The sequence below is a fragment of the Globicephala melas genome, chromosome 5 (genome assembly GCF_963455315.2).
Source record: "Globicephala melas chromosome 5, mGloMel1.2, whole genome shotgun sequence".
In the NCBI taxonomy this organism is placed as follows: domain Eukaryota; kingdom Metazoa; phylum Chordata; class Mammalia; order Artiodactyla; family Delphinidae; genus Globicephala; species Globicephala melas.
In genome coordinates, this window is record NC_083318.1 from 70292389 (window position 1) to 70305685 (window position 13297).

General features: G+C 39.3%; 1 protein-coding gene across 1 annotated transcript in view; it reads left to right on the forward strand.

The window, feature by feature from the left end:
* The window catches only part of ATP10D (ATPase phospholipid transporting 10D (putative)), a 90853-nt gene that overhangs the window by 48606 nt on the left and 28950 nt on the right, over positions 1-13297 (forward strand). The window contains 5 exon segments of the mRNA XM_060299300.2: positions 3637-3825; positions 5915-6524; positions 7150-7256; positions 9505-9631; positions 11210-11394. Of these exon segments, the coding sequence (XP_060155283.1) occupies positions 3637-3825; positions 5915-6524; positions 7150-7256; positions 9505-9631; positions 11210-11394 (1218 nt within the window).

Sequence of the window (13297 nt, forward strand, 5' to 3'; positions counted from 1 at the left end):
GACACTATGAGATGGCAGAGAAGTCTTGGCCAACATTTGCTTGTTTAATTTGGATTTATATAGGGTGAAAAAAAGAAAGAAAGAAAGGAGAGGGGGGAAGGGAGGGAGAGAGGAAGAAAGAAAGGGGAATGTGAAATCTGCAAGCTGGTAGGAAAGCATAATGTGAATCATGGGGGTAAATCTAAAATTTCAAGTAGCCAGATGTTATCTAAAATGAGGACAAGATGTTGGACTCCCACCATGAAATAGATAAGGCTCAGTTCAGTTATGGGAAGCTGTCCACATTGTGTTCTGTATTCCCTAATTAGGAGTACACGTTTTCTCTGCATTAAAAAAAAGTCTATTTGAGGTCAAGTGGGAGGGGTTTATGTATTTGCTTTCCAAGGAGTAACATCTTTTCAATCTGTTTCTCCACCCCCTTCTTTATGGAATATAAAACCAGCAAGTGTCTGATAGTAACGTACAGCAATAACATTTTTTGGCTTATCCATGTACCAGTTACTGAGTTGGGGATCCAAAAATCTACAAGAAATGTTCAGTCATAAAAAAGAATGAAATAATGCCATTTGCAGCAATGTGGATGGACGTAGAGATTATCAGAATAAGTGAAGTAAGTCAGAGAAAGACAAATATCACATGATATCACTTATATGTGGAATCTAAAAAAATGATACAAATGAATTTATTTATGAAACAAAAATAGACTCACAGACAGAAAACAAACGGTTATGGAAGAAGAAAGGGGAGAAGGTTAAATTAGGAGTATGGGATTAACAGATACAAACTACTATACATAAAATATATAAGCAACAAGGATTTACTGTATAGCACAGGGAACTATATTCAATATCTTATAACCTATAATGGAAAAGAATTTGAAAAAGAATAGATATAGATACAACTGAATCGCTTTGCTGTACATCTGAAACATTGTAAATAAACTATTCTTCAATTTAAAAAAATATACAAAAATCTATAAGATATGGTCCTTCCTTTAGAGGAACTTACACACCCTGTGGGGAGAGTACATATGCATGGAATCATTTAAAGCTGGATGGTTTGGGCCTGGTTCTTGGAGTAATCAGAGTTCAGAGAAGGTAGGATCTGTCCATTATAGAAAAAAAAGAGCAAAAGTCAATTTTGTAATAGAAGGTCTCCATGAGGAAAATTTGGATCTTAGGTAAAAACACCTGTGATATGATCTTACAGATAAGAATTGCATGTGATAACACTATACTTTCTCCTCAATTCAGCAACTGAATATCTTAGTCACTAGGGATTAACTTCTTTTAGAGACAGCAACTAAAGTGGAAGAACATTCTGTTCCTGCAGTTTCATTTTGACATGTATCTTTCCTTAAATCTTCTTCTGGGCTCTTCTTTATATTATTTTATGATGCTTCTAGGGTCTTGTATGGTCCGGAGTTTCTTACATTTATTTTGACAGTACTTTTTATAAACACAGTTTTGCTGACCAGAGCCCCAGCTTTGGTCAGCTCCAGGATCTCTTTTATTCTCATGATCACAGCACAGGTTCTTCAATTCCCCAAATGACTTATTAGATTGACTTATGTCTTTGTCACAAAGACGGAAGTTACAAATCTTCATTAGCCTTAGAGTAACTTCAAAATGCAGTAGAGTCCTTATGTTCTGAAGCCAGTTATTAGTCAATGTGGAGATCATTGGCACAATGAAATCACTATTTGCTTCTAAGGTCCCTAACTCAATCCTAATCACGTTCCGAAGAACAAACGTCCCTAAAAAATAAAATTAGGGAGACCTGCACATACTAGCCTCTTCTTGGAGATTCCTGGTACCCATTAAACGCTCTGAGAAGTGCTACAATAAAGCACTGTTTAAACATTTCTTAAATTTATTTCAGTATGGAACTCCTTGGGGTTTTGCTTAATTCGCATAAACATTCTGAGACGGATGCCTCTGGAAATATTGCTCCAACCCATGGCGTCTGTCACACTCACTAGATGACAGTATCATCATAGACCTTCATTAATCCTATGCAACAAGGTTCCTGAGTATCGAGTGAGAAAGAAGTCTCAGATGTTGCCACTCTCTTCTGCTGACTTTGGCAAGGGGGTCCTCAAGGAAAGGGTGGTTCTCTGAGTCACTGAGGGCCCAGCACAGGCACTGGCTCAGTGTTACTATGTGTGAGACGCGGGAGGAAATGTGGCCAACTCGTTAATGAACGGCCATCAGATTACAAGTGCTTACGAACTCCATCAAACTGCAACAGGGTTCAAATTTTGCTAAGTCGAATATCACGGAGCAAGAGATGCTATTTTTAGATAGAAATTTAAGAATGCCTTGTGACAGCAGAAAACTGGGACCTTTGAAACCCATCGTTAGCCTGGTAACCTGCCTGAAGGTGAGTGTATCGTTCGAGAAGGAGAAGGAACATTAAATTATTTGGGTTTCTGTTGTGCTGGTCTCATGTCACTCATTCTCTCATTTACTTTATACAGCCACCCTGTGAGGTAGGTGTACTTTTTACCATTATTCAGAAGAGGGAAAATGAAGCTCAGAGGGTTAAGTAAGCAGCCTTAGGCCCCTAGAGGGTATGCAGTGGGTCTAGGACCTGAACCCAAACCCATGTGATTCCCAGCCTGTGCTCTTTTCTTATTGAGGCTGTGCTACATCTCACCAAACTCCTAAGCATAAGATGCAAGCCACGGTCACTCTGAATCTAATACCACACATCTCCGTATTTTACTCTCTTCTCTCCGTCACCTCTCCTGGCTTTTCTGCAGTCAGGACTCCTCTAGAATACAGTGGCACTTTTGTGAAAACTCGATTCAGAGGAGATGGCCCCTTTTTTGACTCATCTGAAAAATTTGTAAAGCAGTTGACTGCGTACTACAGATTCCTAGTACAACATTCTTTCATTAAAACTAGTACTTCTAAATAAGAGTGAGAAGTACCGTGTTTAACAAAATGAAGTATTTTCCCCCAGTAAGCAAACTTCTTAAAGCCAGTTTGTAAATGGAATTGTACAAAAGAGAGGGGCATAGGGCACAGTTGCCAAAAATATTTGATGATCAGAAATCTCTTAGAGGGACCCTTGGATATTAGTGTCTTGTAGCATATTACCAGGAAATACGGATGAACTCTGTTAGCGTGCTTATAGTAATTTTATTTCGGAGGGTTGGTTTTTAACAATAGTAGTGATTTGAGCTGTAAAATATTTTGTTAAAATAACATAGTATGAATAACGCCCTCACTTTTAAAAGAATTGATATTCATCAGTTGCTGTGGGATGAATATATGCCCAAAGTAGAATCCTAGACACAATAAAATATAGCTCTGCCCTGTGTATTTCAAAATAAGAAAACTCACTCAGCTAGTTTTTGGTGAAAGGCATTGCTCCTCTCTTGCTTACTTTGAGTTAATAGTCAAGGTAGTCTCCATTCATATTATGCATTCTGAATTTTCTATTTAATTTTTTTCTCTTTTATTTCCCTATTCCCACATCCCATGACACCATGTCCATTAAATCTTTTTTAGAAGAATAAAGTTTACTGTCTCATGCTTCACAGATTCTGGTTAGAAAAGCTCACGTAGATTTAAAACTCGTATTTTTAGGTACTTATTGTAACAACACTTTCTCTTTCTGGATCTTCAGGAAACAGATGTGGTACCAGACACCAGGCTTTTGGACAAGTTTAGTCAGATTACACCTCAGCTTTTTACCCCACTGGATGAGACTATCCCAGATCCACCACTGGAGACTCTGTACATCATCGACTTCTTTATTGCTTTGGCAATTTGCAACACAGTAGTGGTTTCTGCTGCTAACCAACCACGGCAAAAGGTGAGTCTCTAATGCAAACAAGGGTCACCTTCCAGAAGAGAATTTTGGGTTTAAATGTACTTGTTATGTCGTCTTATTATGTGGATCGTAATTAACAATAGTAGCAGGTAATATTTATACATTACTTAATCTGTACTCTGAACTTACGATGTTCTAAGTGATTTACTGGTACTAATATGTTTAATCCTCCCAACAGCCCCATGAGTTAGGTGCTGTTACTCTACTGTTCCCCATTTTACAGGTGAGCTTAAGTAACTTGCCCAGGGTCACAGGACCAGTTTGTGGGAGAGATAGGATTGAACCCAGGAAGTATGGCTCAGAGCTACTATACTATTTCGCCTCTAGGAGGATAGCTGATGAGAACAGTTCTTGGAAAATATGACTCTGTTCATTTTGCTTTAGTTTGCTTACCAAATTTGAAGCTTTCTGTGAAACTTCTAAAACCTCCAACATATGCACTACATCAAGCAAAATATAAAGTATTAAATTCATTATCATGTTTAATGATAATGTCCCTTTTCATGTACCAGTTGGGTAATGTAAACTCAATCGCTCTAAAATCCAATACATCTATAATATACCAAGGTTCTGCAGTTCCCACACAAGCTGGATTTTTAAAGTCTCTTTGTAGCTTAGAATCCATGGAAAATTCATTTTCAATTAAAAAGAAAAACTTGTTTTAGAGACTGGTGATTTACCGCTTGCTGTGCTATCTTCCTTGAATATAACTATCTCCCCTTTTGCATACATCTATTTAAAATTCAATTTGCGGCACAACCCAGTTAAATTTTAATTTTCTGTTAGATCATTTTCTCTTGGCAACTTCAGAGGTGGTCAGTTTTAACATAAAAATGTTTTACTTTCCATTAAGCTTTCATTTGATCAGAAACTGTATTTTTATAAGATTTCAACTAGAAATTTGCTCTTTGAAAACTTACATAGTTAGAGGATAACTCACTGGATGTTCTGTTTTTCTCCCCATGTAACACTTTTTCATATACATCCGTTTCCAATATAGACATCTTTTGGCGTTTTCTGTTTAAGAAATATAGTTGCCTTATCCCCAAAGAATATAATATTCTGTAGCCTGAAAGAAAATCTCTGTAGACATATAAGAGCCTAAGCCTCATGATATTTTAAGGTAGTGACAGAAAGGCAATGAATAAAGAGTTAATCAGAATTCATGTGGAGTACAGAAACGTCATCTGTGGTTGAGTTTCACTTTTCATTTTTGAGTTGCCAGTAAGTTTGAAAATTGACCAGCCTGAGTCCCTCAAACTATCATAAAATTAATACTTATTAGGAGAAAATTCTTTAATGCCTTGGGCATTTCTAAATGAGAAAATTTTAGCATTCAATTAATTGGTCATCCCAATTGGTTATTAAATTCTAAATTTAATCACTGATAAGAGTTAAGATCTAGAAGAAATTTCTTCTGTGAGCTACTTTGTCTATTGGCCTACTTTGCTTAAAAGGTCACATTAACAACCTTTTTTAGAACCTGGAAAATAAAAGAAAAAAATACATTTTGTTAATCTTTCGATTTACTTTCTTCCAGTGTTTTAAATGTGTATTATGATACATTTGTTTTTATACTGTTTTTTAATACTATTCTTTTTAGCTTTTTCGATAGTGCCCTGTAATCTTTATAAACTTGACCTTTAAACGTTATGTAACATTTTAAGATGTTTCTAATTTGCTATTATTAAATACTTGCTTGTAATGTTTAAATTGTTATTGCTAGGATGCATATAATAAAGATTATTAATTTTTTATAGTTTATTTCATTAGGGAAATTTGCTATACGTATGCCCACTGCTAGCAATGTAGCATTTTATGTCTTTTGCTATCAGTTTTCTTCCTAAGTGGTTTTGAAATTCACAATGCCATCAACATTAGTGCATCTTTTTCATCATGGCTATTTTTATTTTTATTAACGTTTCCTGCGGCAGTTGTAAGTATGAAGCAGGCTGCTATGTGAGGGAGTGGTAACTCTTCATATCTCCTTTTTTCCCCCCGTTTGACCTCACAGTTGTTACCAACTGCCTTTGACTGTATTATTGAGACCTTCCCATATTATCTTTCCTAGATTGGACTCTCTTCTCTGCATGCAATGCCCATTAAGTCTTTGGAAGAGATTAAAAGCCTCTTCCAGAGACTGTCTGTCCGAAGATCAAGTTCACCATCTCTTGCCAGTGGGAAAGAGCCATCCTCTGGGGTCCCAAATGCCTTTGTGAGCAGACTCTCTCTCTTTAGTCGAATGAAACCAGCTTCACCTGTGGAGGAAGAGATCTCCCAGACCAGCAAGAGTCCCCAGGGCTCTGGTAACTCAGCTTGTCGCATAGAAACTGAGAAGCAAGACAGCAATGTGGATGTCACAAACGGCAAGGTGGAATCCCTCCCTGGACAGCCCTTGGCCTGCAGCCTGTGTTATGAGGCTGAGAGCCCGGATGAAGCGGCCTTAGTATATGCCGCCCGGGCTTACCAGTGCACTCTGCAGTCCCGGACCCCGGAGCAGGTCATGGTGGACTTTGCTGCTTTGGGACCATTAACATTTCAACTCCTACACGTCCTGCCCTTCGACTCAGTAAGAAAAAGAATGTCCGTTGTGGTCCGGCACCCCATTTCCAACCAAGTCGTGGTGTATACAAAGGGCGCTGATTCTGTGATCATGGAGCTGCTCTCAGTGGCTTCCCCAGGTGGGTTCATACAGGACTGAGAGGGAAGTGATAGGAAGGGCTTGGAGATCGAAGGGCCACTCTCAAGGGATTTATAAAGGCAAACAAGCAGATCTGTAGGGATCCGTCACCCTTGGTGAAGTGTAGGGGAAGCTGCCTAGGATCTGGTGAGAAAGCACCTAAGTTTTGGGGTTACATAGACAGGGTTCAAATCTGGATTCTGACAGTAGCTATGTCTTGATAAAGTTACCTAACTGTCCTTTGCCTTCAAGAGGTGGGGATTATGGTACCTCCTTTATAGGTTCCTGAGAGGTTTAATGATATACTGTATGCAATATATGCCGTGCCTCTGACCAGAGCCCAGAAAATGGTAAATGCTCAGTAAATGACAGCCAGCATCCTTATAATCATTGTGACAGTCATTATCGATGGTGTGGGAATGGTGTTTGTATTAAGTTCTTGGTACTTTTCTCTCCCCAGGGCAAAAGAGACAAGGGAATGATTTATTCTGAGGGGTCCCTTTTATAAACGCACTTTTGGGATTCAGAACTACAAGACCTTTTGTTTGTTGTGGGTTAAGTTACCATTGTTCTAAAAAATATGTCATTGGGCAAACTGGTGGGAACACGTGTGTTAATTATTTTAGATGGACCAGGTCTGGAAAAACAACAGATGATGTTAAGGGAGAAAACCCAGCAGCACCTGGATGCCTACACCAAGCGAGGCCTGCGCACTCTGTGTGTAGCAAAGAGGGTAAGGCTGCTCCGTGTGCCTGTCGGCTGGCTTCCTTCCTTCCTAGCTCCACTATCATTTAACGAAAACGAGTGCGTATCAAACCCTGATCCAAGCATCGGGAAAAGTTTTTGGGTCACTGGGCTCTATTTTCATATCGCTTCTTTATTCCTTATATATTGGTTGGTTGTAGTTTGTTCTCAAAGTATTTTGCCAGAAAGATGCCTGAAAGTTATATTGTCTGAGTTCTCCCATGTTTCAATATATTCGAGTGCTTTTGTGTGGAAACTGCAGTATGACTGGGAATAAACATCCCTGGATCCTACTCTCTTTCTCTGAGTACCTTGCAAATATCATTCCTCTATCTTACAGCATTAAATGTGCTTTGAAAAGAATGAGGCTGGAGACTGGCCTTAATTTTCCACTTATAAGTTCTTGATATTTTTTCCTGGTGGGCTCTTAAGTCTTTATCTGTAAATCCAGGTAAATTTCCTAAATATTATCTCAGTTTTTATCATTCTCTATTGAGAATAATCCTGGGACATAGTGTATCCTTTCTAGATAAAAATTTAAGTAATAAGAAAGAAGACAGAGCTCCAAGAAGTGATTTGAGGGGTGTTACTACCAGAACCACCCCTGGGGGCATGGGAGAAACAGAGAAACGAAGCCTTTTAAGAGTGAATTGGTCAAGTTTTTTGTGCCACTTGGCCAGTGGGGTATGGCCTAGGTATTGACCAAGTCAAGCTGCTCAGCTATAATGAAGCTATATGCAAGGCCTTACACCCTTATATTACCCTCCCTCATTGATAAGCCAAGATGTCCCCAGCCCCATCCCTATAGCCATAGCCACAACTGCATCCCCAGCTGCACACCTAGATAGGGTTTCTTCCTTCAGTACAAACTCAGGTAACTCATTGTTTCAGAGTAGAGCAGTGGCAGGAGAAGGTGCGGAAGTCTAGCTAGGGTGGAGAAGGAGAGTCTAGTAAGGGTTAGTGCAAGAGAAGGATGTGCTTATGGGGGAGGGAAGGGAGTCTGTTGTCAAGATATAACAGAGCTATGATGAACATTGAAGGAAAAGAAACAGAGAACAATCAGATCAGCCCACATAGGGGAAATATTGGAGAAGAACCAGGGAGGCTCCTCTTGCCAACTCTCTCCCTCTTCTCCATAACTACCTCCTACCCGTTCTGTTGTCTTTTCCCTCCCTGGCTCTGAGCTCTACAGTTAATTTTTGCTGTGTTAGAAGCCAAAGTATCAATTTTCTCTCCTTCATTCTGGGCTCTGGCTGGTAGAGAAGACTGAGAGATACACGTAGATCAAAGTATCAATGCTTTAATGGCTGTCCAGTAGTACCCAAACAATAGAGCTCCTGGGAGAACTGAATTGGAGACTATAGCTAGGACCTGAGGCCAATGTAGGCATCTCTCATTTCTTCTCCAAATTCTAGTTCTTGGGAACTGCCTTAGGGAAAGTGGGATCCGGTGTAGACTCTGAGGCACTTAGTCAACCAGCTGCATGGAGAATCAAAAGCCTGCCTCATACACAGTTGTAAGAAGAATGAAGAATTCAAGATCGAAACAGACCTTCTGCCTTTTCAGTGGAATGGTCCTGCCCTGATAAAAATGTAGCCCAATAGATGTCAGGTTCTCCCAAATCAAATTACCTTGTGGGCAAGAATGAGTAGATAGAGAAATTGCCTCACTCCCTCTACTGCATGCTGCTTTATAAGAACTGAAAGTAGATTTCTCCCATTACAGCAACCTGAAGACAAAGGAAAATCTATCATTGGTTCCTTCTCCAGGAATTCCACTTAATTTTTTGTTTGGAAGAGAACTTCCTTGCTTCACCCATTTGGCCTCCTTTTTCTTTTAACCTTTACAGATAACTCACCCTATAAACCAACCATCAAAAGAAATCAAAGGTGCTGCTAGCTATATAATACCTGACATTGAGTACTGGACACCACTTTTTCAACTGCACCATTAGAATAACCCTGAATTTAACTTTCAAGTGGCTCCTTTCTCCCAACTGCATACTCCCTGGTTTAATTGATTAACCTACTTTCATCTTATATGGTGCCTAGAATTTCCCAGAGATTCTGAGCTACAGGGTCTATCCATCCTCTGTGTTACACTAGTCTGATCACAGAGCTCGGGAAGTTTGTGACTGGGTAGTGTGAGGATTTGGACCTGGCCTGAGTGAACCCAGAGAGGGAAATACCATAGGCTCATCACATGGCCTGCCTCATAGCTTTTTTTCCCCCTCATAGGTCATGAGTGACACTGAATATGCAGAGTGGCTGAGAAATCATTTTTTAGCTGAAACCAGCATTGACAACAGGGAAGAATTACTACTTGAATCTGCCATGAGGTTGGAGAACAAACTAACTTTACTTGGTAGGTATTGTCCGAAGGGGGAATTTTCAAAAACACTTGATGTCTGTAAATTAGTTACTCACCAGTGGCTTTTTTTCCACTTTGATCTAATAGATACATGTGGTTCTGCCCACCCTGTCCAGTTTGACTTCTACCCTGCTTCCAATCCTTTCCAGTCCATTTTCCACTGCAGTGAACTTAGACTTCATTTGTGGCAGGCTGGTCATCCTTAAGATCATTTAAAAATTCAATGCTTTAACGTAGAATACAAAGCCAATTAAATACCCTGGTTCAAGAGAGGAACGCTCAAGTTTCTTGCCAGCCATTGGATAAGGTATTTAATATGTGTTGTCTTTTTGAATCTGCACAACAAATCTCTATTTTATTTAGAAGAAACTTGGAGCACAGAGCAGTTTAATGACTCGTTCAAAGTCACGTGCTAGTGGCTGGCAGAGCTGGGGAGAAGCTCAGATCTACCTTACTCCAGGGCCCATATTCTTTATTCTGTGCCTGCAACCGGGCTAATGAAATTTGTCTCTCTTCTCTTACTTCCTGGTTTCAACTAAAAGTTGCACACCTGACACCTGTTGTCTCAGATAGAGCTGCATCTTAAAATCACCTGGAGCACTTTAAAAAATACCGATGCCTGCCCAGGGATTCTGTTTCAATTGGTCTGATGTGTGGTGTGGCCATTTGAATTTTTCAAAGCTCCCCAAGTAGTTCTAAGAGGCAGCCAAGGTTGAGGAACACAGCCTTAGAGTACTAACACACCAAAACACCGGTCTCTGAGCTCTGTGCCTCTGCTTCAGAGAAAAAACAATGATCTAACTTGGTCTCTAGCCAGTAAAGTAATGATCTTCCTCCTAAGTCATTTCTCCGTGACAGTGTGAGTGGTACAGATTCACATTTCCTCATCTGCAGTTCCAAACTCAAAACTGCTTTGTGAGTTTAGTGCCAAAACTCATTTAGCAGCAAAATCAGGCCTGATTCGATAAGACAATTTAAAGTCTTTAGTATCCTAATTAGTGTGAATGTTGTAATTTGTAAGTTTTGCTAAAAAATACTAATGTGCGTGATTACCAGATATTATAAAATATGATACATATATCCTCTTACCTTTTAAAAATCTGTAAAACTTCTGAATTCTAAAACATAGCCTCAGTTGTTACAGAAAAGGGAATTATGGACTTATAATATGAAAGGGCATTACAAATAGATAATACGTGTTACTGACCAGAACAGTCTTTAAAAGCCTACCCTTACCCTCGGGAGTATCATGGAATTATAAAATTGAAGAGTAAGGATATATAAGTTACTGAATGAAACCCCCTCAATTTACAGAGAAGCAAGCTAGCCAAAAGGAGAGCAAGTAAATTTGATAAACTCATTGATTGCGAAGGCTTTCTTCCCAAAATATTACTTTGTATACGATTTTGGTCTGAGTCTTCACGCTTCATTTGGACCCCTTGAAGCTACTGGAACCTTTTGTGTAGTTCAAGATTGGGTCGGCTAACAGATAGGCTTCAATTATAGTTTAGATGAGCTTCAGCTGGCTTTTGTGTTTCTTACAAGCCCTGTTGCATTTTGGTTATTTTTTAGGTGCTACTGGCATTGAAGACCGTCTGCAGGAGGGGGTCCCCGAGTCTATAGAAGCCCTTCACAAAGCCGGAATCAAGATCTGGATGCTGACAGGAGACAAACAGGAGACAGCTGTCAATATTGCTTATGCGTGCAAACTACTGGAGCCAGAGGATAAGCTTTTCATCCTCAATACTGAAAGTAAGGTATGTTTACTGAGATCAAGCCAGTCTTTTTGTGTTTTCAAAGCCAACGGAATACTTGTGATGTGATGGCTATAAGGAGAAAGAAAAACCAATAACCATTAGCTCCTTGATAACTAGTGCTTCTATCCAGCAACCTAGCTTGCTTAGTTCTTCTAAAGGCTTGGAAAATATCATGATTCAAAGGAATCATTGCTGAATAAAGACCCTGAAAGAAAATTTCCTTTTTATTTGCCTTTCCCGCCCCCCGACTCCATATTGAATTATCACTGATTTGACAAGATTTAGACCATGATGACAAAATATGTCAAGCTCTGGGACAGAAATCTACCCCCTTTTCAAGCTGAGGAGAAGTAATGATTTCGATTGGAGTCAGGTGAATAAGTATTTTCCTGGTAATTCTAAAATTAGGCTCAGAGGATAATCCTGCCCTCTAGTGGTTAATCTTAGCTAGTGCACCTGAGAATATCAAAAGTTGGAAGAACTGTTTAAGGGCAGGGAAAAAAGAGATTTTGGATTTTTTTTCTCCTTTTTTTTGAGGAGAAGGAATTTAAGAAATTTGGATTCAGCCTAGTTTTCTAATACCCCTGCCACTAATCTCTAATACAGATGTTCTAATCCATTAAACAGGCATTTTATTTTTTTCAGAAGATTCCTAGTATAGTGATACTGAGATTTGTGCATACTGTTTAATTTGCTTGGAAAACCTTCCTCCTTCCTTCCTCAGTTGTCATACTTTTATCAGTCACATCCATTCTGTCATAGCAACCTGCCTCAGAAATCCTCTGGAGCTTCTCACCTGGATCACATCTTGGGTCTTGGTCACAGGCTGTCACGTTTGGTTAGCCATGTTTTTATGGTCAGGCCTCAGTCAATACCCAACTAGATGGTACATTTTGAGGAAAGAGAATTTTCCTTATTCAACACAGAGTGAGTTCTCCTTGGCAGTTGACAGTGGCCCAGGGACCCACAAGCATAGCCACCAGGCAGATCCCAGTTTCAGCTGGGGAGCGAGCACAAGAAAATGCTTGGTCATTTTAGTCACTAAAACGGAAGTGCCCTAAGTCTGGTAAGACCTGGATTCAAATGCTTAGCCTGCCAGTGACCAGGTATGTGACCTTGGCGAGTTACCCTCCTGAGTCATTTTCTTACCTGTAATGTGAGAGTAATGTCTATTTCACAGGGATGTTGTGGGCATTAAATGGGAAAATATAAACTGTTTAATGTGGTGCCTGGCAGATGAAAGGGGTTCAATGAACTTTTAAAAGTAATAAATCATTTGTGTTCAGTTTTGACTATGCCACTTTTGTGAGCAGTAAAATCATTAGTATTATGAAATTTATTTATAAATATACAATTTATGGTTAAAGGTATTTAAAACTACCAACTCAAGTCTTTATAGAGTATCCACTGTGGACTGCTCTAAATACAGAAGATTTTTTTGCTATCAGTAGGTATTTCACCTCAATTTTTCAGATAACTAAACAGAACACAGTGAGTGAACATAATTTAATTGAGATCTATAGTGACTCAAGTCGATGCATATAAAATTCCAAGCACATATTAGGGGCACAGTCATTGTATTATTTTCTCTTTTTCCCACTCTCCACCCCTCATATGCTAAGAGTTAAAAATGGAATTGAAGGTCATGAGCCCAATTTGTCATTTAGCGAAGAACATTGCTCCTGTGACATTTTAAGTGGGCCACCTGGCAACCGATGGATTGTCCAATCATATCTATAGTGTAGTACCTCAACTTTACAGGTTTCCATCAACTTTGGTTCCTAAATTTGCAAATTAGGTTATGGTAAATGTAGCCACTTACAAACCTTACATAATTTCTGTTCTCATAAATTTCGATTCTTTTTTTAATAGACTCATATCCTGGATTATTTACTCCCTTTCA